General features: G+C 57.0%; 1 protein-coding gene across 1 annotated transcript; it reads left to right on the forward strand.

The window, feature by feature from the left end:
* The first annotated feature begins 586 nt into the window (after positions 1–586).
* Positions 587–19,088, forward strand: ACE (angiotensin I converting enzyme). The gene is made up of 25 exons (XM_042787538.1): positions 587–1,004; positions 4,471–4,638; positions 6,065–6,152; positions 6,399–6,542; positions 6,806–6,997; positions 7,141–7,238; positions 7,763–7,935; positions 8,229–8,452; positions 9,999–10,143; positions 10,550–10,648; positions 10,882–11,004; positions 11,890–12,101; positions 12,686–12,822; positions 13,126–13,284; positions 13,696–13,783; positions 13,987–14,130; positions 14,362–14,553; positions 14,891–14,988; positions 15,285–15,457; positions 15,924–16,147; positions 16,387–16,531; positions 16,726–16,824; positions 17,242–17,364; positions 17,976–18,163; positions 18,444–19,088. The coding sequence occupies exons 1-25, from the start codon at positions 795–797 to the stop codon at positions 18,638–18,640; spliced, it is 3,843 nt and encodes a 1,280-aa protein (XP_042643472.1). The 5' UTR covers positions 587–794; the 3' UTR covers positions 18,641–19,088.
* Positions 19,089–25,523: the final 6,435 nt, after the last annotated feature.

Below are 25,523 nucleotides of genomic sequence, written 5' to 3' on the forward strand. Positions count from 1 at the left end.
AAAAAAAAAAATGAAAGGGACTATCAAGCCCACTGACACGGGTCTGTTTTTCATTTTGAAGGAACTTTTTATTACTCATTTGTCGTCAGACTAATTCCTCCAAGTCCAAAACACTTGGTGTGATGTGATGGGATTTCCTTCACAACCAGCAGAAATACTCCGTTCCTCTGAAAAATTAGGTTATGTCGGGAAGGGGGTCACTCTGGCAAGGAGCAGCAGGAGATGGGCCTTGGCTGCCCTCCAAGTGAGTGCTTTCCCTTCTGCGCTCGCCCTCGTGTCCCACGGCGGGTGGCCGGGGCGCTGCCGAGGGGCGTTTGCCGCGTGATGCCGGCGTGGGGAGGGGATGTCCTGCCCAACGCCATGGTCCAGTGGAGCTGGATCCCCCTGCGCCAAGCGAGGAGGGGACCGCGACCCTGAAGGGCTGGAGCTGCCTCCCACCCACCCTTTCCACTCCAGCCTTTCTCCTCTTTTATCTTTTTTCCGCCTTTCCCTCGATCTCCATCTGTCTCCTTTCCTCCCTCCCGTCCCAGCCCCTTCCTCTTCCCTCCTGGCATGGCCAATACCAAAGGGACTTTGTACCCCAAGGCAGCGCTTGCTCCCTGCTCCTTCCCGCAAGCCCGGGAGCTGCCGAAGGGAGAGCAAAATGCTCCGGTCTTATCTGCGAGGAGAGGCAGGCTCGGTGGGCAGGGTTTGCGCGAAGGCTGCTGGCTTATAAGCAGCCGGCAGCGGAGGCAAAGCTATCTCGCAAGGCACCGAACGGGGCCCCCCCCACTCCGTGCACCGCTCCCGCCGCGATGCCCCCGGCGCTGGGGCTGCTGCTGGGGCTGAGCCTGGCGGGTGCCCTTCGGCCCGGCCTCGAGCCCCCCCAGCATGACCCCACCGAGGAAGGGGCCGCCCTCTTCGCCAGAGCCTACAACAGCACGGCTGAGTTCGTCCTCTTCGAGAGCGTCTCGGCCAGCTGGGATTACTACACCAACCTGACGGCCGAAAACGCTGCTCTGCAGGTGGGTGGCGGGATGGGGGCGATGCCACCGCAGGGGTGTCCCCAGCAGCGGGGACCAGGGGGGCTGGGGCACGGTGGGGACACTTGGCAGGGTCCCCTTCCTCCCCATGGGCTCCTTTCTTGTCACCTCAGGGTGTCAAACCTGGGCTGGGACTTGTAGGGTTTTGCCCCAAATTGGTTCTCAGGGAGACTCTGCCCCACAGTAACGGCCATGGTCCAGGAGCAGAGTCCAGGTTATTTTTAGAGGTGCTTCTCTCCTCCCAACACTTTCCACTTTTCTTCCCCCCCTTCCTGGACTGGGGTCAGGTGTCAAGTGTCCCTGTCCCCGTCCCTGCCACCACGTCCAGGCACTGCGCCATGCCGGAGCCCCGTTGCATCCCAGCGCCGGGGCTTTTGGTTTGGGGCAGACGCCAGGAGCCCAAACTGTGCACAAGCAGCGGGGTGACACTGAGACTGAGGCCGCCACCCCTTATCCCTGTGTTCCCAGCCCACGGGGAAGAAGCCAGCTTTGGGAAAACACTCCAGGCTAAGGGGAATTAGACACCAGCCCAGCTATGTGCGGGCAGAGTCCCATCAGGGAGAAATGTTGTGTGCATCCCACAGGCATGCATGTGTTTTGCCAGGGGTTTCCGTGTGTTAGGGCTGGATTTAGCGGGGCAGGGTGTTGGAAAGCCCAAGGGGCTGCTCTCGCTCGGGTGAGCTGCAGAGCAGCCCCTGCCCGGTGCGGGCCGGGGAATCGCGGTGCCTGGGTGGGCTGCAGAGGTTTCCCTGGCTCTTGCTGTGCCCAGGGAGCTGCTGGCTGCCCCGGCACGGGGGGCACGGCCAAGGTGCTGCATACAGCTCAGAGATATACCTGCCACCCTGTAAAGCCAGTGGTGCATGGGGGTCAGTGCAGCCCTTACACGCATTCAGGGACCCCAGTATCACCCCAAAAGCTGTCATACAGCCCTGAACCCCTCCGGATCCCGTGGGGATGAGGGGGACGCAGCGTACCCTGCAGTAGGAAGGAAACACATCTTCCTGCATGGGGGGAAGATCGCTGCCAGGTCTGGCCGCTGTCAACTTGGCAGGACACCCGAGAGCACCCAAGTGCCCCTTCAGCCTTTTTTTGGCGAACTGACACAATGCCTGGGCAGGCGCCCAGTGTCTGCTGCAGATGTTGCAGTGGGGCTCAGGACCCTGGGGCAGTGCGAGAGCATCCTGGCCACACCAAGTCCAAGGTTAGGGCCAAGAAAGGACCTTGTATGGACTTTTCTATAGAGGCATTTCCAGGCCAGCTTTCACCCTTTCCTGTGTTAATAAATGCCTGAGGATCGTGGCCAGGTTCTCTCTGCAATTTCAAAGCTTCCAAGCCAGCCCAGTGATAGGAGGGGGATTCAGCCCCCTAGATCAACTCACTGATGGAGCAGCAGGGAGGTGTGCGGTGGGATGGGGAGGCACTGAGTACTAAAGGGTGAACATCTGTCCAGCACAACCCAAAAAGCTGAATTTGGGGGATCCGGGGAAGCCTTGGGCCAGGCAAACCCCACACATGTCTATAACACAAGGGGGGACTGACTCAGGCCACTGTGGGCAGCTCCAGATCCTGCCACAAAATGTGGCCTCGGGACAAAGTGACGGGGGGTGGGGCAGGAGGCTGAAGGCAGGACAGCAGCCCCCAGCCACGCAGGGATGGACAGAGGGATGCTGGAGATACAGACAGGGAGCTCGGCCATGAGAGAGGGAAGTGTACCATCTCCTGCAAGCTGGGGCTCTGGGTGAGAGGGTGGTGACGATGTTTGGGGTTCAGGGGCTGCTCATGGGTGCGAGACTTCTCGGGGTGCCCGGGGCAGAGCAGCCCCAGTGCCCTGGGCCACATCCTGCGCTGCTGAATCTTCACTGTGCAACCAGGAGCAGGAAGGGACTGGGGTGGAGGGATTTGGTAGGGAGACTTGGGGAATGTGGGGTTCCAGGGGCACCCCCACAGAGAGAGCTCTCAGCTGTGGGGGAGAAGGGCCAGGGTTGGTGGGCACAGCCTCGGCGAGGCAGTCTTGGGCAGTGCCGCCGGCCTCGGCTCGCTCCACCAGAGCTGTCAGGAGAGTTTAGGGTACAATTTGCCTGACCAAACACAGGCGCCTGTTCAAGGAGAAGATGAAACACAGCTGGACTCTGCTTCCTGCAGCTCCCCCGGCTCTGCACCAGGATCTGGGAAGTGGTAAAGATATAGTCCGTTTAGTGGGGCGAAGCAAGAGCAGCTTGCTCCAGTGCAGGGTGTCCGTGGGGCTGGTGCATCCTGGTGTGCTGAGGGGTCAGGGACAGCTGGTACCCAGAGCGATGCTGTGGGTGCTGGGGTGTCCGAGGAGGTGGTGGGCAGCCTGGGACACTGGCATTTTTGGCATCCCCACCTCCCTGTCCCCTGGCTGCGTGGGTGCCTGCCCCAGGCAGCCTCCAGCCCTGCCACACGGTAACTCCCTTCCCTCCCCACTGCCAGCAGAGGGAATGTGAAGATTAAAATAAAACAAATCAGCCTTGTTGGAGCCAGGCTAAAAATGCCACGAGTAACAGCTAATGAGCTCCATAAATCATGCCAGGATGGCACATGGACAGCGAGCACCTTCTTGTTATATCCTGCACATTGCCTGGGCCGGGACACTCTCAAAAGATCAGTGTTTCCCAAAAATACAGCTGTCACTGGCAGGGCTGGGATGTGACTGCCCACAATACACGCCGTCCCAAAATCATGGCCGCTGGCCACAGCTCCAGCTGCCTAAATAACCCCCCACAGTGCAGGCAGCTCCCAGCTGTCCCACGGCCCTGGGAAGGGAGATCAGGGCTGGCAGGAGATGGGTGACACTGAGAGACCCAAAGCCAGGGGCTCAGTGCAAATGGGTGCCCCTCCGCAAGGTGAAACCCAGATGTGGCACTTATGGGGAATGGGCTGCAAATAGCTAAAGGAGAAATGTAGAGTTCTAGCAAGGAGGTATAGGTAGGAGTAAAGCGAATGTGGAATCTTTGTAGCTTTTCTTTGGGCTTCTGCAAAGGTGAGAAACAGCAGGAATAGGAATAAAATTAAGCCAGACCTCTGAGCTCATTCTGAAATTGGGGTCTGGCAGCTGCCAGAACCAGTCTGGGGGCAGCCGGACACCCTGCCTGCGAGGCCTGGGCACCCCGGTCCCAGCATCCACACCCCACCCAGGCCACGACACCCTGGAATTGCCTCTAAAACATCCTCAAAGGCCACCTTGGCGGGTGCTCGCCAGAAGCACTGCAGGCGAGCCGGGGCTGCAGACGTTGCTGCGTCGGCTAGAAGCTGATGTCTCTACCTACGAATGTCACAGACTGGGGACAGCCCTGCCTGTCACCTCGTGTCGCGTCCCCTCTGGCTCTCACAAACCCTCATGGCTCTGAAACAGCCCCCAAACCGTCACCTGAGTGGTGGCATGTCCCAGGGCTGGTCCTGAGTCCCTTTGTCCCCTCTCAACGTGCAGGTCAAGGCATCGCTGGAGGAGCAAAACTTCACAGAGTTGTGGGGGAAGAAAGCCAAGGAGCTCTACGGCCACATCTGGAGCAACTTCAGTGACCCGCAGCTGAGGAAAATCATTGGCTCCATCCAGACCCTGGGACCCTCCAACCTGCCCCTGGAGAAGAGAGAGCAGGTAGGTGAGGTGCCAGCAAAGCCCTGGGATTTTCTGGGGTGCTGCAAAATCCCTGACAGGGATTTTTCCCAAGCCCCAGTCTCTGTTCCTGGACCATTGCCCTTCTATTGCATTCTGGAGGGTTTCCCTGGCCTCTGCACAGGGAAGACGTTGGTGGAGGGAGGGAGATGGGGTGCTATCTCTGGGAGCTGTGTAGTGCCCACTGGCCTCATCATCCAGCCCTGATCTCATCTCAGAACTATCCCAGTGGGAACCAGAGATTTCCTGCTCTCACAGAATGGCCTTGGGTGTCACCTGGAGACCAGACAGGTTGTTCCTACATCCAGGGGCCGTCTGTACGGAACCCCCCTGCCCCTGGGGCTCCTCAGGGATGCAGCCCGCTGAAGAGGAGGGCTGCTGCAGCCACCCATGTCCTGAGCTCTCCCCGTGAGCCCAGAAATGCTGTGTCTTGGTGACACAGTTCTGCGCTGGGGACATCAGGACATCCTGAGCCTTCCCCATCGCTGTCCTGAGCTTTCAGGGTAGTTCACCTAAATGCAAGGTGATTTTGATTTCCATGCAATATGAAATATGAAAATATTGCCCAGGCTGAGACTGGCAGCTGCTTGCCTCTGCACAAGTGCAGGGACAGTGGCACTGCCGTTCCCTCCAGCCCGACCCATGGCTCCCTGACAGTCCTCCCCACTGAAACCCTGGCAAAGCCCAGTGATACAATCCTTTCTGGAGAATTGTCGGCCCCAGTTCCTTCCAGGAAACCCATCCCTACCCTCTTCCAGATAACAGACAGCATCATGTCTCCTCCCTCCACATCAGCCATGTCTTGCCGGTCCCCAAGGCAGCTCCATCCCACAGCCACCACTGTCCCCTGTCTGTATCCGCTTCACCCAGCCAGAGCAGAGGGATGGGAGCAGAGAAGGACGGAGCAGAGGAATTTCCGTCCCTGGGAATGGGCTCCCCAGGCAGATTCCAGGAAACGCCCTGTTGCTATTGTTTGCTGTTGTTGAAGTTCACAGAAGTAAATCCCCCTCCTCCTCCTGGTTTTCTTATTGTTTGTTGTTTTTTTTTTTTTTTTTTCTACCCGCTTAGATAAACAGGCTGTGCTGCAGCCCCACTGACAAAGAGTTTTATAAATAGCCCAGCTCCAGGACACCACGAGCATGGGCCCTGTGTTTGAAGGGGGTTCGGCAAGTGGCCGTGCAGGGGTTATCTGTCCCAAACAGCCTCCCTGCTCCCACCGTGCGATGGGTGCAAAAACTCTGCATGATAACATGCTTATCTCACCAAAACCGAATTGTGTAACTGAACACACCAAGCCTCCTCCACATCCTTCTGGACACACACACTCTGGAGCTGGGAAGTCTGTAGATCCCTTCTGAAGGGCCATTCCCATCCCTTTCCAGCCCCAATGTCTTTTTCTTCCCCACAGTACAACACCATCCTGAGCAACATGGACAAAATCTACTCCACAGCCAAGGTGTGCCTGCCCAATGGTACCTGCTGGGAGCTGGAGCCAGGTATGGTCCCTGTCCCCCTGCTCCTGGGGGGTGCTGAGCACCCCATGGCCATGAGTTGGCCCTGGTCCCCACATCCCCAGCCAGTTGGGTCTGACAGGTCCCACCAATGTTCATCAGGGTTGTCCCAGGCCGAGGATGGGTATTTGGGTCTGGCACGATGGTGGTGGTACCTCTGCAGCGCTACTGTGGGATGTGACCCCCCTCTCCTGCCTCTCCCTCATGTCCTACTTGTCCCCTCTGTCCCAGACATCTCGGACATCATGGCCACCTCCCGCAGCTACAAGAAGCTGCTCTATGCCTGGGAGGGGTGGCACAACGCCGCGGGCAACCCCCTGCGCCCCAAGTACGAGGAGTTTGTGACGCTGAGTAACGAGGCCTATCAGATGGATGGTATGAGCGGGATGGGGGAGATGCAGAGGGGGTCAGGAATCAGGGGGGTGGGAACTGGGGCAATGAGGTCCCCTGATGCTCTCCCTGTCCTGCGTGCAGTCAGGCATCCAACGTCCATTTCCCTGATGCCAACACTTTGGGGAAAGGGCAAAAATCCTACTGTTGTCTCCTGGTTCCAGCTCTTGGGGCCGGGTGGGGCAGGGATGGGATGGGACACAGCCTCTGGGGGCTGGTGCTGGGGGTCATCACTGCGTCCCTGGCAGGATTCGAGGATACAGGCAGCTACTGGCGCTCCTGGTATGACTCAACCACCTTTGAGGATGACCTGGAGAATCTCTACAACCAGCTGGAGCCACTCTACCTCAACCTGCATGCCTTCGTCCGGAGGAAGCTGTATGATCGCTATGGTCCTAAATATATCAATTTGAAGGGTCCCATCCCTGCTCACCTCCTGGGTAAGAGGAGGGACCCCCCCAGCCTGTGCCCACAGGTACTGCACACGCAGGCCCATAGTGGGACAGGGAGGTCCTAGTCATCACTGTGCTTCTCTTCTTCCCGACCTACCACCAGCTCTGCTCCAGCTGTCTTATCTCCTCAGGCAACATGTGGGCTCAGCAGTGGAACAACATCTATGACCTGATGGTCCCCTACCCTGGGAAACCCAACCTCGATGTCACGAGCACCATGGTGCAGCAGGTGATGGGCCAAGGGGCTCACTGGTGGCACCAGGGGGCAAAAAGCAGGGGGTGCTGGCCAAGACTTGCATATAACATTGACCCCATGTGAGCGGTTTCTCATACCTGCATAGGGGACAGCAGAAAATCTATGTCTGGGAGAGGAAGGGACAAAGAAATGACCCCACTCCCCCTCTGGCAGTGACCAAAGAGGCAATGGGTGGGCAAAGAGGAAGGACAGTGCAGTGGGACCAGTGCCAGTCCCGGGTTGAGGGCTGCATCCACACCATCACACAGCTCCAGGCCCTCCTGGGGCATCAGCACTGCTCCTCTCTCTTGTCCATGCTGGGCACCAACACCACTGTTCACTGGTTCTTATAAATGCTCTCCCCATTTCTGGGGCCAGGACTCCCTATCAGGGTGAGGGGTCAGGACTCTGGTCCTTTGGAGGGACCTACCTCACCCCCACGGTGCTGGGAGAGCATCAGAGGCAGTGTCCAGAACAGCCCCTTCCTCAGCCGTAACCTACTGCCTGCTGCCCACCAGGGCTGGAACGCCACCCACATGTTCCGGGTCTCGGAGGAGTTCTTCACCTCCCTGGGGCTGCTGGAGATGCCCCCTGAGTTCTGGGAGAAGTCCATGCTTGAGAAGCCGGCAGACGGGCGGGAGGTGGTGTGTCATGCTTCAGCCTGGGACTTCTACAACCGCAAGGACTTCAGGTGTGTGGAGGCATGCAAGGGCCCAGGGCTACTGGATGAGACCCTCCTCCATCCCCCTTGGTGGCCACCATTTAGGGTACTCCCAGCCTGGCCATGCAGCCCAACCTGTCACCTTCTGGGATATGGTCTTGGGGCACCACACTGCCCTGCTTTCCCCTCCACTGGGTCTTTTCCCTTCTCCATGGGGGGTTGCCACCCTCTCAGGGACCCTGGAGGGTGCGTCCCATTGAGGGGGTGCACAGGCAGCCAGAGCCCCTCACCAGCTCCCGCAATGCTCTGTTTTCACTCGTCAGGATCAAGCAGTGCACAACGGTGACCATGGAGCAGCTGTTCACGGTGCACCATGAGATGGGCCATGTCCAGTACTACCTGCAGTACAAGGACCAGCCCGTCTCATTCCGCAGCGGGGCTAACCCTGGCTTCCACGAGGCCATTGGCGATGTCTTGTCCCTGTCTGTCTCCACCCCAAGCCACCTCAAGAAAATTGGTCTCCTCAGCAGTGCCACTGAGGACACAGGTATGGCAGCTGCCCTGGGCACCTGGGTAGCCTGGAGGGCTCGGGCACTGCCTGTGGCACCAGGGAGGTTTTGGGACATGCCAGGGTGGCTGCAGTCTGGCAATGCAGCCCAGAGTAGGCAAGTCCCTATGGCTCATTCACCCATTCACCTTTCACCCATGCTTGGTTTCATGCACAGATCCTTCTTATCTCCATGGGTCCATGCACACCCCCTTCTTGGCTCCATGGGTCCATGTAGGATCCATCTTGTCTCCATGGGTCCATGAACAACTTCTTTGCTCCGTGGATCTGTGTAGGATCCATCTTGTCTCCATGGGTCCATGCACAATCTCTTGGCTCCATGTGCCCATGCATGACCCTTCACGGCTCCATCCTCTTCACCCCCAAGGGCAGGAGGGAGGGTCTCCAAAGCCTGTCTGTTCCCTTCCCTTCTCCATCAGAGCCACAAACCTGAAAGCAGCATCTTCGTACTTGATCAGGTGTGACCTTTCAAGTTCTCCCCCTTCCCTCGCCAAGAAACATCCAGCCCAGAAGCTCCCGGTGTAGCTCTGCGGAGGTGGCACTGAGAGCTTACGCGCACAGTCATGAGGCCAGTCAGCGGGTGCCGTGTCTGCCTGCCAGCTGGCTCAGTGGAGGAGGACTTGTCGCCACAGGGCACTGCCCGGCTTGGCAAGTGTCTCTCTCCCCACCTGTCTCTCAGCTGACACGTCAAAGCAGACGGCAGCAGAGGAAATGGAGCATTCACAGACTCCTGCCGCTGGCGGCTGCTTTGCGGAGGAGGGACAGTCCTGGGATCCTCCTGCCTCGTCATTAAATACGTTTCGTGATGGGGAAGCCATCACAGCAGCCAAGAGCGTTGGGCCGATGCTGCATAAACACCACAGAGCAGATGGTGCCTGCCTCAAGGCATCGCTGCCCAACTAACCAGCCCTTGGCAGCCACGCCACCACGGTGATGGCAGCCAACAACCCCTCAGGGCAGTGCTGCCAACCCCTCCCTGACTTCACAGCTTCAGCTGGCTCTCCAGCACGTCCTTCTCCAACCTTCCTTCCCTCGATTCCCTTGTGGCAAAGGGGAAAGCAAATGTCACCGTCTTCTGTGCTCATATGACGTGTTGGTGACTGTCCCGGAGTTGACTTTGGTTCTGGGTCTAAACCATGAGAGTGTTTGCAGTGGTGTGACAGCCATGCAGACCAAAGGCCCTTCACCCTGAGTCCCCCAGGATGAATGTGTGAAGATGGAACCATTAGAATTAGACTTACCAGAGACTTTCTCACTTTGAGATCCAGGCCAAGGGCACACTGAGCTTGTCACTGCCACCACCCCCACACAGTATAAAGGCATGTGTTGCCCCAAGAAGGAGCTGCATCAAGAAAAACCTCCTGTATCCTACACAGCCTTCTCTAGGGAGGAAAATCATATGTTGAAATGTTGCTCCCAATTCTCATCCAGATTTGCTCACCTTCTTGCTCATAAAAAGTCTAGTGGTCATAGTGTTGTCCAGCCAGACTCCTTCCCAACCTGGTTCAGGCTTTTTTTCATGCAGAGAGCAACATCAACTACCTGCTGAAGATGGCTTTGGAGAAAATAGCCTTCCTGCCCTTCGGCTACCTCATCGACCAGTGGCGCTGGAACGTGTTCAATGGCCGCACACCCCCGAACCGTTACAACTACGACTGGTGGTATCTGAGGTAGAGGGCAGTCACCAGTGGTGGGTGGGAGTGTGGAAGCTGGGGGTGTGCAAGGAAGGAAGGCAGGAAAGAAGAAATGAAGGAAAAAAGGAAAAAGCAACCATAAAAATCACTGGAAAACAATGGATGGATGGGTGGATGGGCGGGATGAGTGGGTAGATGAGTGGATGGATGGATGGATGGATGGATGGATGGATGGATGGATGGATGGATGGATGGATGGATGGATGGATGGATGGATGGATGGATGGATGGATGGGTGGATGGATGGGTGGATGGATGGATGAAAATACATGGAAGTGCACTCTAATTGTGCAGATTTCTTCAGCCTTGCTTTCCCATTCCCTGCCTTGGTTCATCTGCTTCCCTCTTTCCAGCTCATGCTCCTGTTCTCTATTGTCTACAGAACCAAATACCAGGGTATCTGTGCTCCAGTTTCAAGGAATGAAAGCAATTTTGACCCTGGAGCAAAGTACCACATCCCTGGGAACACCCCGTACATCAGGTAGAGGAGGTGCTGGCGAGGAGTTGGGGGTTTGGGGAGTAGAGGGAGTTGGGGCTCAGCTCTGCGGGCAGGGACTGGGATGCATTGCCCCTGCCAAGGACACAGAGATTATCCAATGCTTGGGAGCACAAACGGTGGGGAGCTGATGTGTGGCTGGGTGCCTTCCCCCACACCCTAAGTCTTGTCTGCTCCCCTCTGCCCCCAGAGCTCACCTTCATGGGCTTCTTTGGCAGGTACTTTGTGAGCTTCATCCTCCAGTTCCAGTTTCACAAGGCGCTGTGCCAGGCTGCCAACCACAGCGGTCCCCTGCACACCTGTGACATCTACATGTCCAAAGAGGCTGGAGACAAACTCAGGTGGGGACAGAGGAGGGTCGGGACAATCACCATGGGAGGGAGGGAGGGAGGGAGGGAGGGAGGGAGGGAGGGAGGGAGGGAGGGAGGCAGGAAGGCAGGAAGGCAGGAAGGCAGGCAGGAAAGAAGGAAGGAAGGCAGGAAGGCAGGAAGGAAGGAAGGAAGGCAGGAAGGCAGGAAGGAAGGCAGGAAGGCAGGAAGGCAGGCAGGAAAGAAGGAAGGAAGGCAGGAAGGCAGGAAGGAAGGCAGGAAGGCAGGAAGGCAGGAAGGAAGGAAGGCAGGAAGGAAGGCAGGAAGGAAGGCAGGAAGACAAGAAGGCAGGAAGGCAGGAAGGCAGGAAGGCAGGAAGGCAGGAAGGAAGGAAGGCAGGAAGGAAGGCAGGAAGGAAGGCAGGAAGGCAGGAAGGAAGGAAGGCAGGAAGGAAGGCAGGAAGGAAGGCAGGAAGGCAGGAAGGCAGGAAGGAAGGCAGGAAGGAAGGCAGGAAGACAAGAAGGCAGGAAGGCAGGAAGGCAGGAAGGAAGGAAGGCAGGAAGGAAGGCAGGAAGACAAGAAGGCAGGAAGGCAGGAAGGCAGGAAGGAAGGCAGGAAGGCAGGAAGGCAGGAAGGCAGGAAGGAAGGCAGGCAGGAAGGCAGGAAGGCAGGAAGGCAGGCAGGAAGGCAGGAAGGCAGGCAGGAAGGCAGGCAGGAAGGCAGGAAGGAAGGAAGGAAGGCAGGAAGGAAGGCAGGAAGGAAGATGCAGGACAGATAGGACTTCAGAGGCAGTTCTCAGGTTCCTTTCCCACTCAGGAGTAGCATCTTCAACCCTTGTCGTGCTAAAATACCATCACTGCTTTTCTCCCATCCATCCTCTGGCCTCACGCTGGCTCTTGCTGTCCCGCTCCTCTGCAGGGAAGTGTTGAAAGCTGGGTCTTCCAAGTCATGGCAGGAAATCCTGTTCAACCTCACCGGCATGGATAAGATGGATGCCGGGGCCCTCCTGGAGTACTTCAGCCCTGTCACCAAGTGGCTTCAGGAGCAGAACAACAAGACCAATGAGGTGCTGGGCTGGCCCGAGTTTGACTGGCGTCCCCCTATCCCTGAAGGCTACCCTGAAGGCATTGGTAAGGCTGCAGCTCCATCCTGGCTCTGGGAAGGGGCAGGAAGAGGTCTCCCAAGGGACATGACAAACCCTTAGGCAGGACAGTGCCGAGGGAGGTCTTTGCTGAGGGCGGGGGAGGTCCCCGTGCCAGGAGAGAGAAATAACCAGCTCCACATGTAGTCCCACAGAGTATTGGTTCTCAGGACGCAGGTGCCATCAGCCAACCCCTTGACCGACCATTGTCTGAAGCTGTGGCCCTGCTGCTGTAGTAATGCTATCAGTCATGGTGTGACAGGTCACCTGTATCAAACACGGTGTCAGACATGGTGTGACAGGTCACCTATTGTCAGCTGTTTCTGCTCACATGAGAGGGTCTAGGGCATGCGGTTTCTCCTGTTATCCCATCATCTGTCCAACAGGACACCCCAGCTGTGCCTCTCTGCCCCCATTTCTTGGTTCAACCTGCTCCCAAGTTGTGGCGTCCTTCAATGGACCTGCAGTTCTGGGAAAAGCCCCACCATGGCTTCTCCATGGGGTGACACTCTTGAAAAGAGAAGGACTCTCCTGACCTTCCCCCGCTCTTCCCCCATTTATCTCCTCCTCTAGACAAAATAGCAGATGAAGCACAAGCTAAAGAGTTCTTGTCCGAGTACAACAGCACGGCTGAGGCAGTGTGGAACGCCTACACCGAGGCTTCCTGGGCCTACAACACCAACATCACAGAACACAACAAGGAGGTCATGGTATGGGAACAACCCTGGGGCTGTGCGGGGAGAGGCAACAGCCAAGGCAGGCAGCTGGTATCCAGGGCATGTTTCAGATGAACTCTGAAAACCAGGGCGGCCTCTGCCCCTAGCCAAGGGGTAAGGTTCTCACCCAGGAGGTGCCTTTTCCATGAAAAACCTCGTCATGCCATGAGGTACTCACAAGGGCAGCCAAGGGGAAGTTTGTCAGCCATGGCATGCCAGGTGGTGTTTCTAGTGATGGTCTGTGTCTCAGGGATCTCCTTGAAGTAACTCCTCTTCTGTCTCCTCCTGCCCTTGCAGCTGGAGAAGAACTTGGCCATGTCCAATCACACACTTGAGTATGGCATGAGGGCCAGGCAGTTCGACCCCTCCGACTTCCAGGACCAAAGTGTCACGCGCATCCTCAAGAAGCTGAGTGTCATTGAGAGGGCAGCCCTGCCTGAGAATGAGCTGAAGGAGGTGAGCTGCAAGGGGACAGAGCAGGATGGGCTGTCCCTTGCCACTACGCTGTGTGGGGACACAGGTTTCTCCCAACTTTTAGTAAATGCCACTGGGCAGCCACCCGTTGCCCTTGACCAAGGTGATAGTTTGGTACCTTCTACACAAAGCCATGATCCTTGTCTCCAAGATTTCCCACCCAAAGGTTGCCTAGCCCAGGCTGCAGTGGGTCCTGGCCCCTTGGGTGGCAATGACACATTGCTTGCTGGCCCCAGTCTGGCCTGTATTGACTCCACTTTGCCTCCATTTGGGCTCACACTTGGCCTTGGAAGGGACCAGAGGAAAACATCTGAGAACATCGCAATGGGCTGTGACATTTCCCAAGATCAAGAGCAAGGATAACGAGCTCACATGATCTGTTTTTCTTTGCAGTACAACACTCTCCTCTCAGATATGGAGACCATGTACAGCGTAGCCAAGGTCTGCAGAGAGAACAAAATCTGTCACCCTCTGGATCCTGGTAAGACCTGGAAGGGTATCCAGTGAGTCATCTGCAACAGGCCCAGAAAGGAGGGAATTTTTAACGGGGACATGGGCAAAGGTCATGAAGGGGCCTTCCCACCTTCTCTGTGATGGCCCCTGAGCAGCACATTGGGTGTAGTACAATTGTGTCAGCCCAACCCACCCAACAGCATCAGTTTGGCTTCATTACTCTTCCCCCAGACCTCACGGACATCATGGCCACCTCACGGGACTATGATGAACTCCTCTTTGCCTGGAAGGGCTGGCGTGATGCTTCTGGGAAGAAGATCAAGAACAAATACAAGCGATATGTGGAACTGAGCAACAAGGCAGCCGTGCTCAATGGTCAGTGTCCCGCTCCCTTAGAGACCCACCACGGTCTTAGCACCCTGTGAGCAGAGGATTGGGCTGATTGTCCAACCCAGGGCCAAAATATTAAGGGTGTGGAGATGTCACCAACTCCCAGGAGATCCACTGTCTCATAGATATGGAGGGACCTGGGGTGCCTGGGCTACAAGACAGACTGTTGTCCAAGAAGGGCAGTGTCTGACAGCTTCTGCTCTTGCCCTACCACAGGCTACACAGATAATGGGGCCTTCTGGAGATCCTTGTATGAAACACCCACCTTTGAGGAAGATCTGGAGAGGCTGTACCTGCAGCTGCAGCCCCTGTACCTCCACCTGCATGCCTACGTACGCCGAGCACTATATAAAAAGTATGGTGCAGAGCACATAAACCTGAAGGGTCCCATCCCTGCTCACCTTCTAGGTAAGGGCTCTGCTCTAGCTGAGCTGTGTCTCCCACCAGGCATAGTTTGCTCCAAGTCATGCCAAGAGTTGAGGCTGGTCTCTGCTCAGCTCTGGCTGAAGGGCCAAGGCCCCATGAGATGGATCTGCAGAGGCCAGTCTGCCCCAGGAAAGGGCAACATACAATGTGACTTTACCTCTCCTGCACAGACAGACTCCAGCTCACATCACCCATGCATTGGCAGGGCAGGGACGAGGCAGGGTGATCCACCCTGTGCAGGAGTCAGAAATAACTGGTTGCCTTTGCTCTTCTCTCCTTGTCTCCCTCCTGCCATGAATTGTCCTCCTCTGCTTCCCAGGCAACATGTGGGCCCAGTCATGGTCCAACATTTTCGACCTGGTGATACCTTTCCCAGATGCCACCAAGGTGGATGCCACCCCAGCCATGAAACAACAGGTCAGTGCTTTTCCAGGCTGCTCTGGGCGAGCGCCTTGGGACCCAGCATCCTTTGGCCGTTGCCACCACCCCTGTTGCCAAATCCTCTGGTGCTGCCAAAAAACCTCCATGACTAATCTCTTTTCTCTACCCACCTGGCTATACCAAGGGCTGGATTCAGCTCTAGTTGCCCCAGAAAGATCTCTTCTGGACAGAGGAACAAGGCTGTCCTTGGCCTCCCACCCCTCCCACAGCCCCCAGCACACTTAGCATCCCCCATCACCCCTCACCAGGTCCTCTGTCTGCTCTCTCCCCAGGGCTGGACACCCAAGAAGATGTTTGAAGAGTCAGACCGTTTCTTTACCTCTCTGGGCCTCATCCCCATGCCACAGGAGTTCTGGGACAAGTCCATGATCGAGAAGCCAGCAGACGGGCGGGAGGTGGTGTGTCACGCCTCAGCCTGGGACTTCTACAACCGCAAGGACTTCAGGTGCCCATGGGGAACAAGTGGAGGGTGGCTCTAGCTGACTTGGTGCTGGGAAAGATAGAAATATCTTCGGACAATAAGGGCACATGGCCTGATGCCATCACGGTGTCTCTTGCTCTATGGATGCAGCAGTGCCACTCTGACATTGCCACTGGTGCCCAAGATGCGGGCATTGCTGGCAGGAACCCCCATGGTGGATGGAGGGCAATCAGTGCCTTCCTTGCCATGGAGAATGGAAAAGCCAGTGAACAGGGGCAGGGAATGGGCAGGGACAGCAGGAGATGCAGGAGAAAATAGAGACCGACCTAGTGGAGTAGGACCAGTCTGGCCTGGCATCAGATGTGGGGTGGGGGCACGTGGAAAGGGAGGCCAGGGAGAAAAATAGCTCAAAGGAGTATAATCATTCCTGGAGATTTTCACCCCAGCACTGCCCTCTCTTCTTCCCCACATCCCACCTATCATGGTCCAGGATCAAGCAGTGCACCGTGGTGAACATGGATGACCTAATCACGGTGCACCATGAGATGGGCCACGTCCAGTATTTCCTGCAGTACATGGACCAGCCCATCTCGTTCCGTGATGGGGCCAACCCTGGCTTCCATGAGGCTGTTGGGGATGTCATGGCCTTGTCTGTCTCTACCCCCAAACACCTGAAGAGCATCAATCTGCTGGACAAAGTCACGGACAACAAAGGTGAGCTGGCAGGGGATCTCCACACAGTAATAGTGGGGGTGTTGCTGGGAGCAGATGGAAAAGCAGAGGGTCAGGATCATCTGGGCAGGGAGGAAGGGGTCAGGGACATGGGTGGTGGATTTGCATGCACGGAGGGGACAGGACCTGGTGGGGACACCCTGGTCTTGGGCAGAATGACCCATACAGGGTGGAGACGTGGTTACAGCACTGCCTTGCTCACACCTTCTCACCCTGGGCAGAAAGTGACATTAACTACCTGATGAGCATTGCCCTGGACAAAATCGCCTTCCTGCCCTTCGGGTACCTCATGGACCAGTGGCGCTGGAAGGTGTTTGATGGGCGGATCAAGGAGGACGAGTACAACCAGCAGTGGTGGAACCTCAGGTGTGCCTGAATTCAGACCCCTCTTTGGTGCACGGGCCTTGGCCATCATCCCGCTGGGTATTTCCTCCTTGTGGTCCAGTTGGCTGCAATGGGGCACGATGGGATACATGACCCCCCAAAACCCACTGTGTCCCCTCCTGGATTACCCCACCTTCTCCTCCCCATGCTGGGCTAACTCTCTCTCTCTGGCCCAGGATGAAGTACCAGGGCTTGTGCCCACCAGCACCAAGGTCTGAAGATGACTTTGATCCTGGGGCAAAGTTTCACATCCCTGCCAATGTCCCCTACATCAGGTGAGAAGCAGGGCTGGGGCAGGAGGGACACCACTTGGACACAGAAGCAGGATCTCCAGTTCAGATGCCAATCATGGTACCTTGTTTCATGGCTGGTGAGATACTCGGTGGGCGCTCTCCTGAGGGTGCTGGGCAGCTCTGGAGACCCTGACAGAGCCTTGGAGAGGAAGGCTGGATTTCAGGGAATTTCCCCCTACCCTAAGATGGGCTTATCTATCCAGGCAGCCATAAAACATATGTTAAAGGAGAAATGGCATCAGCAGATTGAACTGAGTTGATGCAGATGGAGCTCCAAAGCCATTGATGCTCCTCTAGATTGGGAGGGTGCAATCAGGGGATGAGGGGGGCCACATTCTCTCTGCACAACCACTAGCAGGGTCCATTCTCGTGTCCTCACCCCTCTCCACCACCCCCCAGGTACTTTGTCAGCTTCGTGATCCAGTTCCAGTTCCACCAGGCACTCTGCGTGGCAGCCAAGCACACGGGTCCCCTGCACACGTGTGACATCTACCAGTCCAAGGAGGCTGGGAGGATCTTGGGGTATGTGCAGGGGCAGGGCAGAGCCAAGTTATTTATATCCCCAAATACCTTAAAACCAGCCCAGCAAGACCAGTGGCAACGCAGCCTCTGGTCATCCATCCCCTCCCTGCCCCAGCATGGGGTGCTCTGGTCCCTGGCCCTGGGGTGTGGGCAGGGGGGGCCCCGGCCAGGGGCACCTTGTGCTGGGTGCTGGGGCTGGGTGCTGGGGCTGTGATTGCAAAAGCAGCCACTAGATGGTAGCTGGGACCCTGGCAGGTGGAAGGCTCCCTCCCTTCTCTTCCTCCTCCTCTTCCTCCTCCGCAGTCCCCCTCTTCCTTAGGGAAAACAACCCCCTTGTTTCGAGAAAAGCAGCTGCAAAATTAACCCTTTCACCCAGGAATTGCTCTGCATCAGGGTGGATTCACTGGAGGGTTTTAATCCATGTAAACCCCTGCTTTCCCCCAAGCAAAACCTCCTTCCCTGTGCTCTGGGCTGGCAACCCTGTGGTTCTGGGGGCACACATTGCACCCAGGGTTGCTGCTACCAACAGCCCCGAGCCCTGGGGAAAAGGGAAGGGCTGGTGCCCAAGAAGGTGATGGAGAACCCACTGGAGCTGATTTCTCCTGCCACAGGGAGGCCCTGAAGCTGGGTTTCAGTAAGCCGTGGCCTGAAGCCATGGAGCTCATCACAGGGCATCGCAACATGTCAGCTGATGCCCTGATGAGCTACTTCAAGCCTCTCATGACATGGCTGGTGAAGGAGAATGAGAAGAATGGGGAGGTCCTGGGCTGGCCCGAGTACAACTGGACTCCTTACACAGGTATGAAGGGCTCAGCCAAGCACAGCAGGTCCATGATGGGGCAGATCAGCCCTCATCAGGACCAGGATGGGCCACGTGGAAAAGGTGGAGCTGTCTTGGTGACGCCTTGGCCACCCCAAAAATCACAGGGTGTTTGGATGCTTCTCCTTGATTTCCCATGGAGTTGAATCTAAAGGGGGGAGAGCATCCAAGAAACCAGCGAAGGGAGAGCTGGTGGCCCAAGGCACCCCAGCCCAGAGCCACCAGCACCAACCATGTCCCTCATTTCTCCATTTTCCAGCCACTCCAGTCCAAGCTGAGCCCGACCAAACTGATTTCCTGGGCATGTCCTTGTCCAGCAATCAAGCCACAGCAGGCGGCTGGGTCCTGCTCGCCCTGGCACTCCTCTTCCTGATCACCACCATCTTCTTGGGAGTCAAGTTCTTCTCAGTCAGGAGGAAGTCCTTCAAATCCAGCTCAGAAATGGAACTGAAATAAGGCAGTCATCAGTGGGGGAGCACGGACAGGGTGCAAGCATGGGGTTTTGGCCAGCCTGGCAGCTATGCCATGGGCACATTTGCCAATGAAGCCATGGGTTTCCACAGCCCAGGACTCCTCTCTCCAATCAGGTCAGACATTTTTTTCCACTATGCAAGAGCCAAAGCAAAAAAGAGCTATTTATTTGTCAACGTCTGCATCAGGGGAAAGAGAAATTCAGGCGCTGTCAGGCATGGAGCTGTCACAAGCTGCCCCTGTGCCCAGGGCGGGGAACTGGTCCCGCCTGGACACCCACCAGCCATCTCTGACCTGTGGGCAAAGCCACAGAGACTTTGAGTGACAGAGGACAGTTTGGGGAGGGATGGAGCACATTCCTACCCCTAGTTTTCCTGATGCCAGGCTGTTCACTTGCATGGATGGAAAATAAACCCATGTCTTGTCACCCTCAGAGCAGCAGCTGGGCTCCTTCTTGCAGGTGGGCTGGGATCTCAGTGGGACAGGGCTCTCAACCAGGAGAGCTGCCATCCCAATCCACTTCTAATACAAATCCCTGGGGACCAGCCTGGCCTTGGGGTGACACACCTGCAGCACCCAACCTCCCTCATCCCCATCATGAAAGCTCAGCATCCCCTTGCAGCATCTCCATCCTTCCCTAAACCCTGGCTCCCATCGCAGCTGACAGCTCACGGATTCCCTGTGGAGCAGGTGCCTAAGGAAGGTGCTGACCTGGCATCAGAAATCCTCAAAGTCCAGACCTGAACTGTTTAAAGGAGGGGGGTGTGAGGTGTGTCACCAAGCCGGGACAGAGCTGTAGCTCACAACTGCTGTGGCTCCAGCACCGTAATGACACGCATTTACATAAGAGCTGGGGGGGGGGTGTCCGAGGTCAGCGATCACCTCCCGCCCTCCAGCTCCTGATTATCTTGGGATCAGCCGTGCTTGAGGCTTTTTTTCCCCTCCCTGTCTTTCTTCTCCTTCTGTAAATAAAACTTCATATTTATTCTGCAGTGATTAGGTGCAAAACTAATCCCAGTCTGGGGATTATTGCAGCCTTAAAAAGCTGGGATCTGCTGCAGCCCGAAGCAGCAGGGGAAAGGAGGGGATCTGGGATGATCCACCCGTCCTCCTCCCATCTGATGGCCTCTGCCCTCGGTCATGTCTTACACAGGGAAACTGAGGCCCGGGAGAAGCTCATTGCACCCGGGAGAGGAGCAGAAGGCAGGTGTCTGTCCGCCCACGCACAGGTTTTTGTTTGCTTTCAGTCCTCCTCCAAGCACAGCACGCCCATGGGGAGGTGAAACCCCGACCGCTCGTCTTTCTGCCGCAATCCCCAGAGCCCGGGAGCAGCCGCCCCAGACGCCTGCGTTCGCCCCGTGTCCTTCCCACGGCCACATCCTGATGCATCTGTTTTATATCCCGGCACACCAGGCACCCTCCTCTCCCCCCTTCCCAGCAGCGCGATGCTCGCGGAGCAGAGACCTGGCACGGTGGGAGCTGGGTTTGCAGCCAAGTGTATTTTCAGCCTGGGAAAGCAGGCTGGTGCAGGTGTGCTCCATCCAGCTCAGCTCCTCACTGGTAATGTTGAACCCCCTGGCTCCTTTCTGCCCCATTAGTGGTGGAAAAGAGGGCTTCAAGCTCATCAAGATCCTACAAGTTTAATGAAAACTGCTTCATGGAGGAAGAAGGGGGAAAAAAAAAAGAGCCACACTGAGCACACTCACTCAGGGACTGCAACACAAGCTGAGCCCTAATTAGACATCAGAGAATCCACATAGGAGCTGACTCTGTCCTGGAACAGGCACTGGACTGAGCCTAAATGGAGCTGCTGGGCTGTGGCCAGGGCGGGGGGGGGGGCAGGTGAAGCTTTTCAGGGCAGTGAAGGCCTGCTGGTGGGCAGCAGTGTTTTACAAGATACCTTTAAATCGAGGATGATTTCCCTTCCCTGTTGCGATAACATCTGGAGAGATTTTGTTGCCTTCTGGCTCCTGCATCATGCTTTCTGCTGAAATTAGGAGGCTTAGTGAAATTACTCCCTAAAGAGAAAAAAAAAAAAACAAAAAAAAAAAACAAAAAAAAAAAAAAAAAACAAACAAAAAAAAAAAACAACCCACCACACTACACAAAAGCAGAAAAAAAGGAGGAGATTTCCCCTCAATTCACATAACTCTTTGATGGGGATCTCAGGAAGCAGCAGTACCCCAGGCTTGCAAGGGGCTGCCCTGCACCACTCTGCCCATGTGCGAGGCCCCCAGAGAGAAGATTTGCTTTAAAATTACAGGAAATCAAAGTAAGAACCGCCTTGGATTCCCTTCGCTGGCTCAAGGACCCCTTGGGCACCGTAGGATCACATTTTCCATTTTTTTTTAGGTTCATTATCCACCACGAGAAGGTGACTGGGGGGGGTTCCCACACCCCACGGCCCCTCCGTGCTGGTGGGGGCCCAGCCAAGCCAGGTCTATTCTTAGCCGGCGGGTGGCCGGGCAGGAGCAGGCAGGGTGCACAGGGCCGCGTTCCTCACATTCCCCTTCCCTGGGGACAAGGAGCGCCTGGAAATACGCAGCCACAGCTTGGCAGCAGCCAGGGGCCATCAGCGGGGGCCACCCGGGGTGGGGGAGATGGGGGGAGGCAGCGTGGGGGTTCCCGGGGGACATCAGAAGTGTCGCAGGGATGTGGTGAGCCATGGTAGGGACCGGGGACTCCCTGTCCCCGCCAACTCCCGACCCGTGGCTTCAGCCCCTGCCAGCCCTGGCTGGCACCATCCTTCCCTCCCTGATGCTTGAGACGGGCTGAGCAGGGTAAAGGAGAATTTGGGGGTGAGAGGCAAGTGTGGGACCCCAAAGTCATCCCCCCCAAGCAAGCTCAGACTCCCCCCAGCCCCAGGGCTTAGCTAGAATTCCCTACCAAGGGGGACAAAGGGCCAAGTCCAGCCCAAAAGCCACCTCCACTCTTCTAACGCCCCCTCCATGCTTTATCAAGCACCAGGTACTCAGCTGGGTCCCATCCTCACCAGGGGATGCACCCGAGGGTGTGAGCTGGGCTGACCCCAGCCCCATAGAGCACCCCCCCCACACACATCCCTGCGTGGGCAGCATTCCCCCATCCCGCTTCCTCGGGGTGCCTCGGCGGTGGGACCCCAAGCTGGTGGGGACAGTCCCCATCCCTCGGGGCTCCCACTCGAGCTGACACCCTCCCCACCGAGGCCTCGCAGAGCGGCGGGGAGAGAATTGCCACAGACTGAAAGTGCTGCAGCCCTAAACGACGGGGGGGGGGGGGGGGGGAACGTGTGGCCAAGCCCTCGGCCAGCCCCCCGGCCCCTCTCCCACCACACCCAGAAGGTTTCCAGCCAAACAGCCCCAGTGCAGCCGCTGCCAGCACCTCGCTCCCGTGGCTGCATCCTGCCCTTCCCCGGCCTTCCCTGCAGCATCGCCGTGAGTTATTGCAGCCGCCTGCTCGCCCCATCCATCCTCCCAGCCCCAAGGACTGCGGGTGAGTCACGAGCCGGCTCTGTGCCTCAGTTTCCCCCCGCTGTGCGGCAAGGATGGGCAGGAGGCCAGTGTGGCCGCCGTGAACCGAGCGTGTCACATCCCGGAGCCAAGTCCCCACAGCTTTTCCTGCTGCTTCCGAGTGGGAAGTGGCTCTTGTCAGGAAACAACGTCTGTGACTTGGTTTAATGTCACCAAGTCCATCCCAGGTTTGCAGCCTCCCATCAGGCCTCCCCTCGGATGGTGGCGGAAAGACCAGGCTCATGAGGGTTAATTTTGGCTGCACATTTAACCATTGTTTGGTTTGGGTGGTTTGGTTTTTTTTTGGCTTTTTTTTTTTTTTATATATATATATATATATATATATACTTGGCAAACAAACAGTGCAGTGGTGAAAGCCTGGAAAAAATGTCAGGATTTGGAGTGGTGGGGTGGAGGAGGGGGCCAGGGCAAGGATCCTCCTTTCCCCTGCAAAATCTGTTCACAGCCACAATTTCTCCCTCCGCTGTCACATCGCTGGAGCATCTTCCCAAAGTGAAGGGCAAAGCAGGGGCATGAACCGTGCCAGGCAGCCGGGACACCTGAGCCTGTCTGGGGACAGCCCTGGGGACTGCATGCAGCTTTGGGGACCGCGAGAGCTCTGTCTCTCCCTTGCCGGCTGTGTTTGCAGTGCGGCTCTAATTACAGAAATGTGAAGAAATGCCGTCTCTGGTTGGCAAACATTTCTCCCAGCAAGTGCCAGCCAGCAGCTGCCGTGCTGGGATTTGAGTGGGTGCCTGTCCCCTCCATCCCACACCTTCCACCCTAAATCCACACGCCATTTCAAGGCTATACCCCCTTGCTTGACACACCTGCACCCGCCTGGGGCAGCCCCTCACTGGTACGGGTGATAATTTCCTGCACAGATTATAATTCCCTGCACTCCCAGGTGGCTCCTTATGACTTGTGCTGCAGGAGAAGGAGGGGGGAGGACACCCTTGGGAAGCACTCAGGTCTCCTTTGCCCTGGAAATCGGGTGGTTTCCCACTGATTCCCTGGGGTGTGGAAAGGAAGGAAAGAAGGGGAAAGGAGCAAAACCTCAAAAACACTCGATGAGGAGGAGGAGAAGAGGAAAGAACTGAGCATGGGAGGAGGAGGAGGAGGAGGAGAGCAGGGCAGGGAGAGAGAGGATTACTGCTTGGTTGAATTAGAGGGAGCCCTTCAGCTGCCTTGAACAGCAGGAGAATTTGCCCAGAGACCCCAATTCTTCCTATTTGGGATAAAATGTAAGCAGAGGATTAACTTCAAGCATATGCTTAAGACCCAGGGAATTGAAAGAAGTCCGGGCATCAAGTGCTCCAAGGAGAGCAGGGAGGCAGGGCAGGGACTGGCAGCCTCGTGGATGACCCGGCTCTGCAGGGATGCACTGGGGGGACTGGGAGAGCCGTGGTAGGATTAGAAGAGCCATGGGGGCACTGGGAGGCTCCTGGAGCTTAGTCAGTAATAACCTGAAAGGGAACGACATGACTCGACTCCACCTGTGAGCGCTGTATGGGAAGAGGGTTGGTAAGAGAGGCTCTTCCATCAGCCACAGGATGGGGTGAGACTCCCTGGCCAGAGAAAAGGGGGATCAAAGTGGCCCCACTGCCGTGTCCAGAGCAGGACAAGCCTTCCTGGGGTCACTCCACAGGCCCAGCCCTGACAGGGGCTGGGGAGGCCAGGGCTGTGCCCTGCCCCATGCCCAAATATTCCCTGGTGTCCCCACGCTCCAGCCTGCAGACCCACTCCCCGCCGGGGAGGTCTGCGAGCCGGCACGTGCCCTTAGCATCAGACACATCCATGTCCACGTGATGTGTCCATGAACATCCCAGACTGATTTATGGGATGAGAGGAGGGCAAGAGGCCAACCTTAAATCCTGACTGCCTGGTGATTAATAATCATAATTATGATCATATTAGCTGTAGTAATAATAGTTTGCTTTCCCTTGCAGAACTGGTCATCCAGGAATCTCAGAGCGGTTTCACAAGGCCAAGTGACCAACGTCCCTATTTTCCAGCAAGGAAATTGCGGCACAGAGCTGTCTCCCTTGAGTCACCCAGTATATCAACAAGAAAACAGAGAAGGCAGGAGCCTGGACTCTGTGTCCCTATCCCTCCCCCATGCTATTAAGCTGCATCTGTGTAATATAGAGCAAAACATCCTCCACGACTCGCAGTAAATCACAGCAGAGGCAGTGTGGAGAGTGGATGGGGGGAGATAATGGGTTTTTCACCCTCTTCAACAATAGAACAAGTTTTTTCTCCGCTGGGGAAGGCTGACTTCTATGAGAGATGGAGATAAAAGCAGCAGCAGGGCTCTGAAATGGGCCTGAAAGGGTACCTGCCTTTGCTCACCCACTTGCATTGCTGGCCCAGGGACAGGAGGCAACTCCGCCAGTCGAGTGCCCCATGGGCCCATCCCGGTCCCCATGTGTGTTGCTGAGGTGCACTGGCATATTAATTGAAAATCCCAGCAAAACACTCCTGATGATAATGGACCATAATCCTCTTAGACCAATTTCATGCCTGAAAAATTGTGCATAACAAAATAAGAATAGAAAGCCCCTCAGTGGACGCTGTCCTTAGCAGTGGGCCTGGGAGAAGAGGATGGGCCAGAGGGGATTTCTCGGGAAGGAAAGCGAGCTGGTCCCCTTGGCCTTCACCCCTGAGGGGCACCGAGAGGTGGGCAGGAGAAGAGCTGAACTTGGGGCTAGGTCTGGACATCTGCTCTAGCAGGGCAGTGTCGCCGTGGGACCCCTGTCTCCCGTAGAGCTCTGGGACCCACTGGGACCCCTGTTCCCTACAGACCCTTCTGTGGCCCCAGAATCCCAGGACCCCCCAGACCCTCCATGCCCCCAGAGCTCTCAGGACCCCCCAGACCCTCCATGTCCCCCAGAGCTCTCAGGACCCCCCAGACCCTCCATATCCCTCGGAGCTCTCAGGATCCCCCGGACCCTTCATGTTCCCCAAGCACCCTCCGTGCCCGCAGAGCCCTGTGCCAGGCCGGGTCCCCCCCCACGCCAAGCCCCCCCCCACCAGCAATTCCGCCCCCCCCCCCCACAGGCCCGCTCCTTCAGCACCGCGGAGAGTGGACAGCTCCAGGCGCGGGCCCCGCCCGGCCCCCGCCCCCCCCCGCCGCCCCCCGCGGGAACCCCTCGGGACCCCCCGAACTTCCTCCCCCAGCACTCGGCTCCTGCACCCCCTCTTCCATCCCTCTGCACCCCCCCAGCACCCCGTACTCTGCCTCCCCGCGCCTACGGGCACCCTCTCCCTTGCTGCACCCCTGCACCCCCTCCTCCACACCCTGCGCCCCTCAGCACCCTCTCCTCTGTTTCTGCACCCTTGCACCCGCAGACATCCCCTTGCCCCCACCCCAACACCTG

Source organism: Tyto alba, unplaced genomic scaffold, assembly GCF_018691265.1.
Source record: "Tyto alba isolate M040663 unplaced genomic scaffold, T.alba_DEE_v4.0 Super-Scaffold_12, whole genome shotgun sequence".
Classification (NCBI taxonomy): Eukaryota; Metazoa; Chordata; class Aves; order Strigiformes; family Tytonidae; genus Tyto; species Tyto alba.

Bases quoted from the DNA above. Each gene is read 5' to 3' on its own strand.
- ACE (XM_042787538.1), top strand. From the start codon at position 795: ATGCCCCCGGCGCTGGGGCTGCTGCTGGGGCTGAGCCTGGCGGGTGCC. The intron at 10,649-10,881 runs GTAGAGGAGGTG...CTTCTTTGGCAG, and splicing joins GGGAACACCCCGTACATCAG to GTACTTTGTGAGCTTCATCC. The intron at 16,532-16,725 runs GTGTGCCTGAAT...TCTCTGGCCCAG, and splicing joins CAGCAGTGGTGGAACCTCAG to GATGAAGTACCAGGGCTTGT.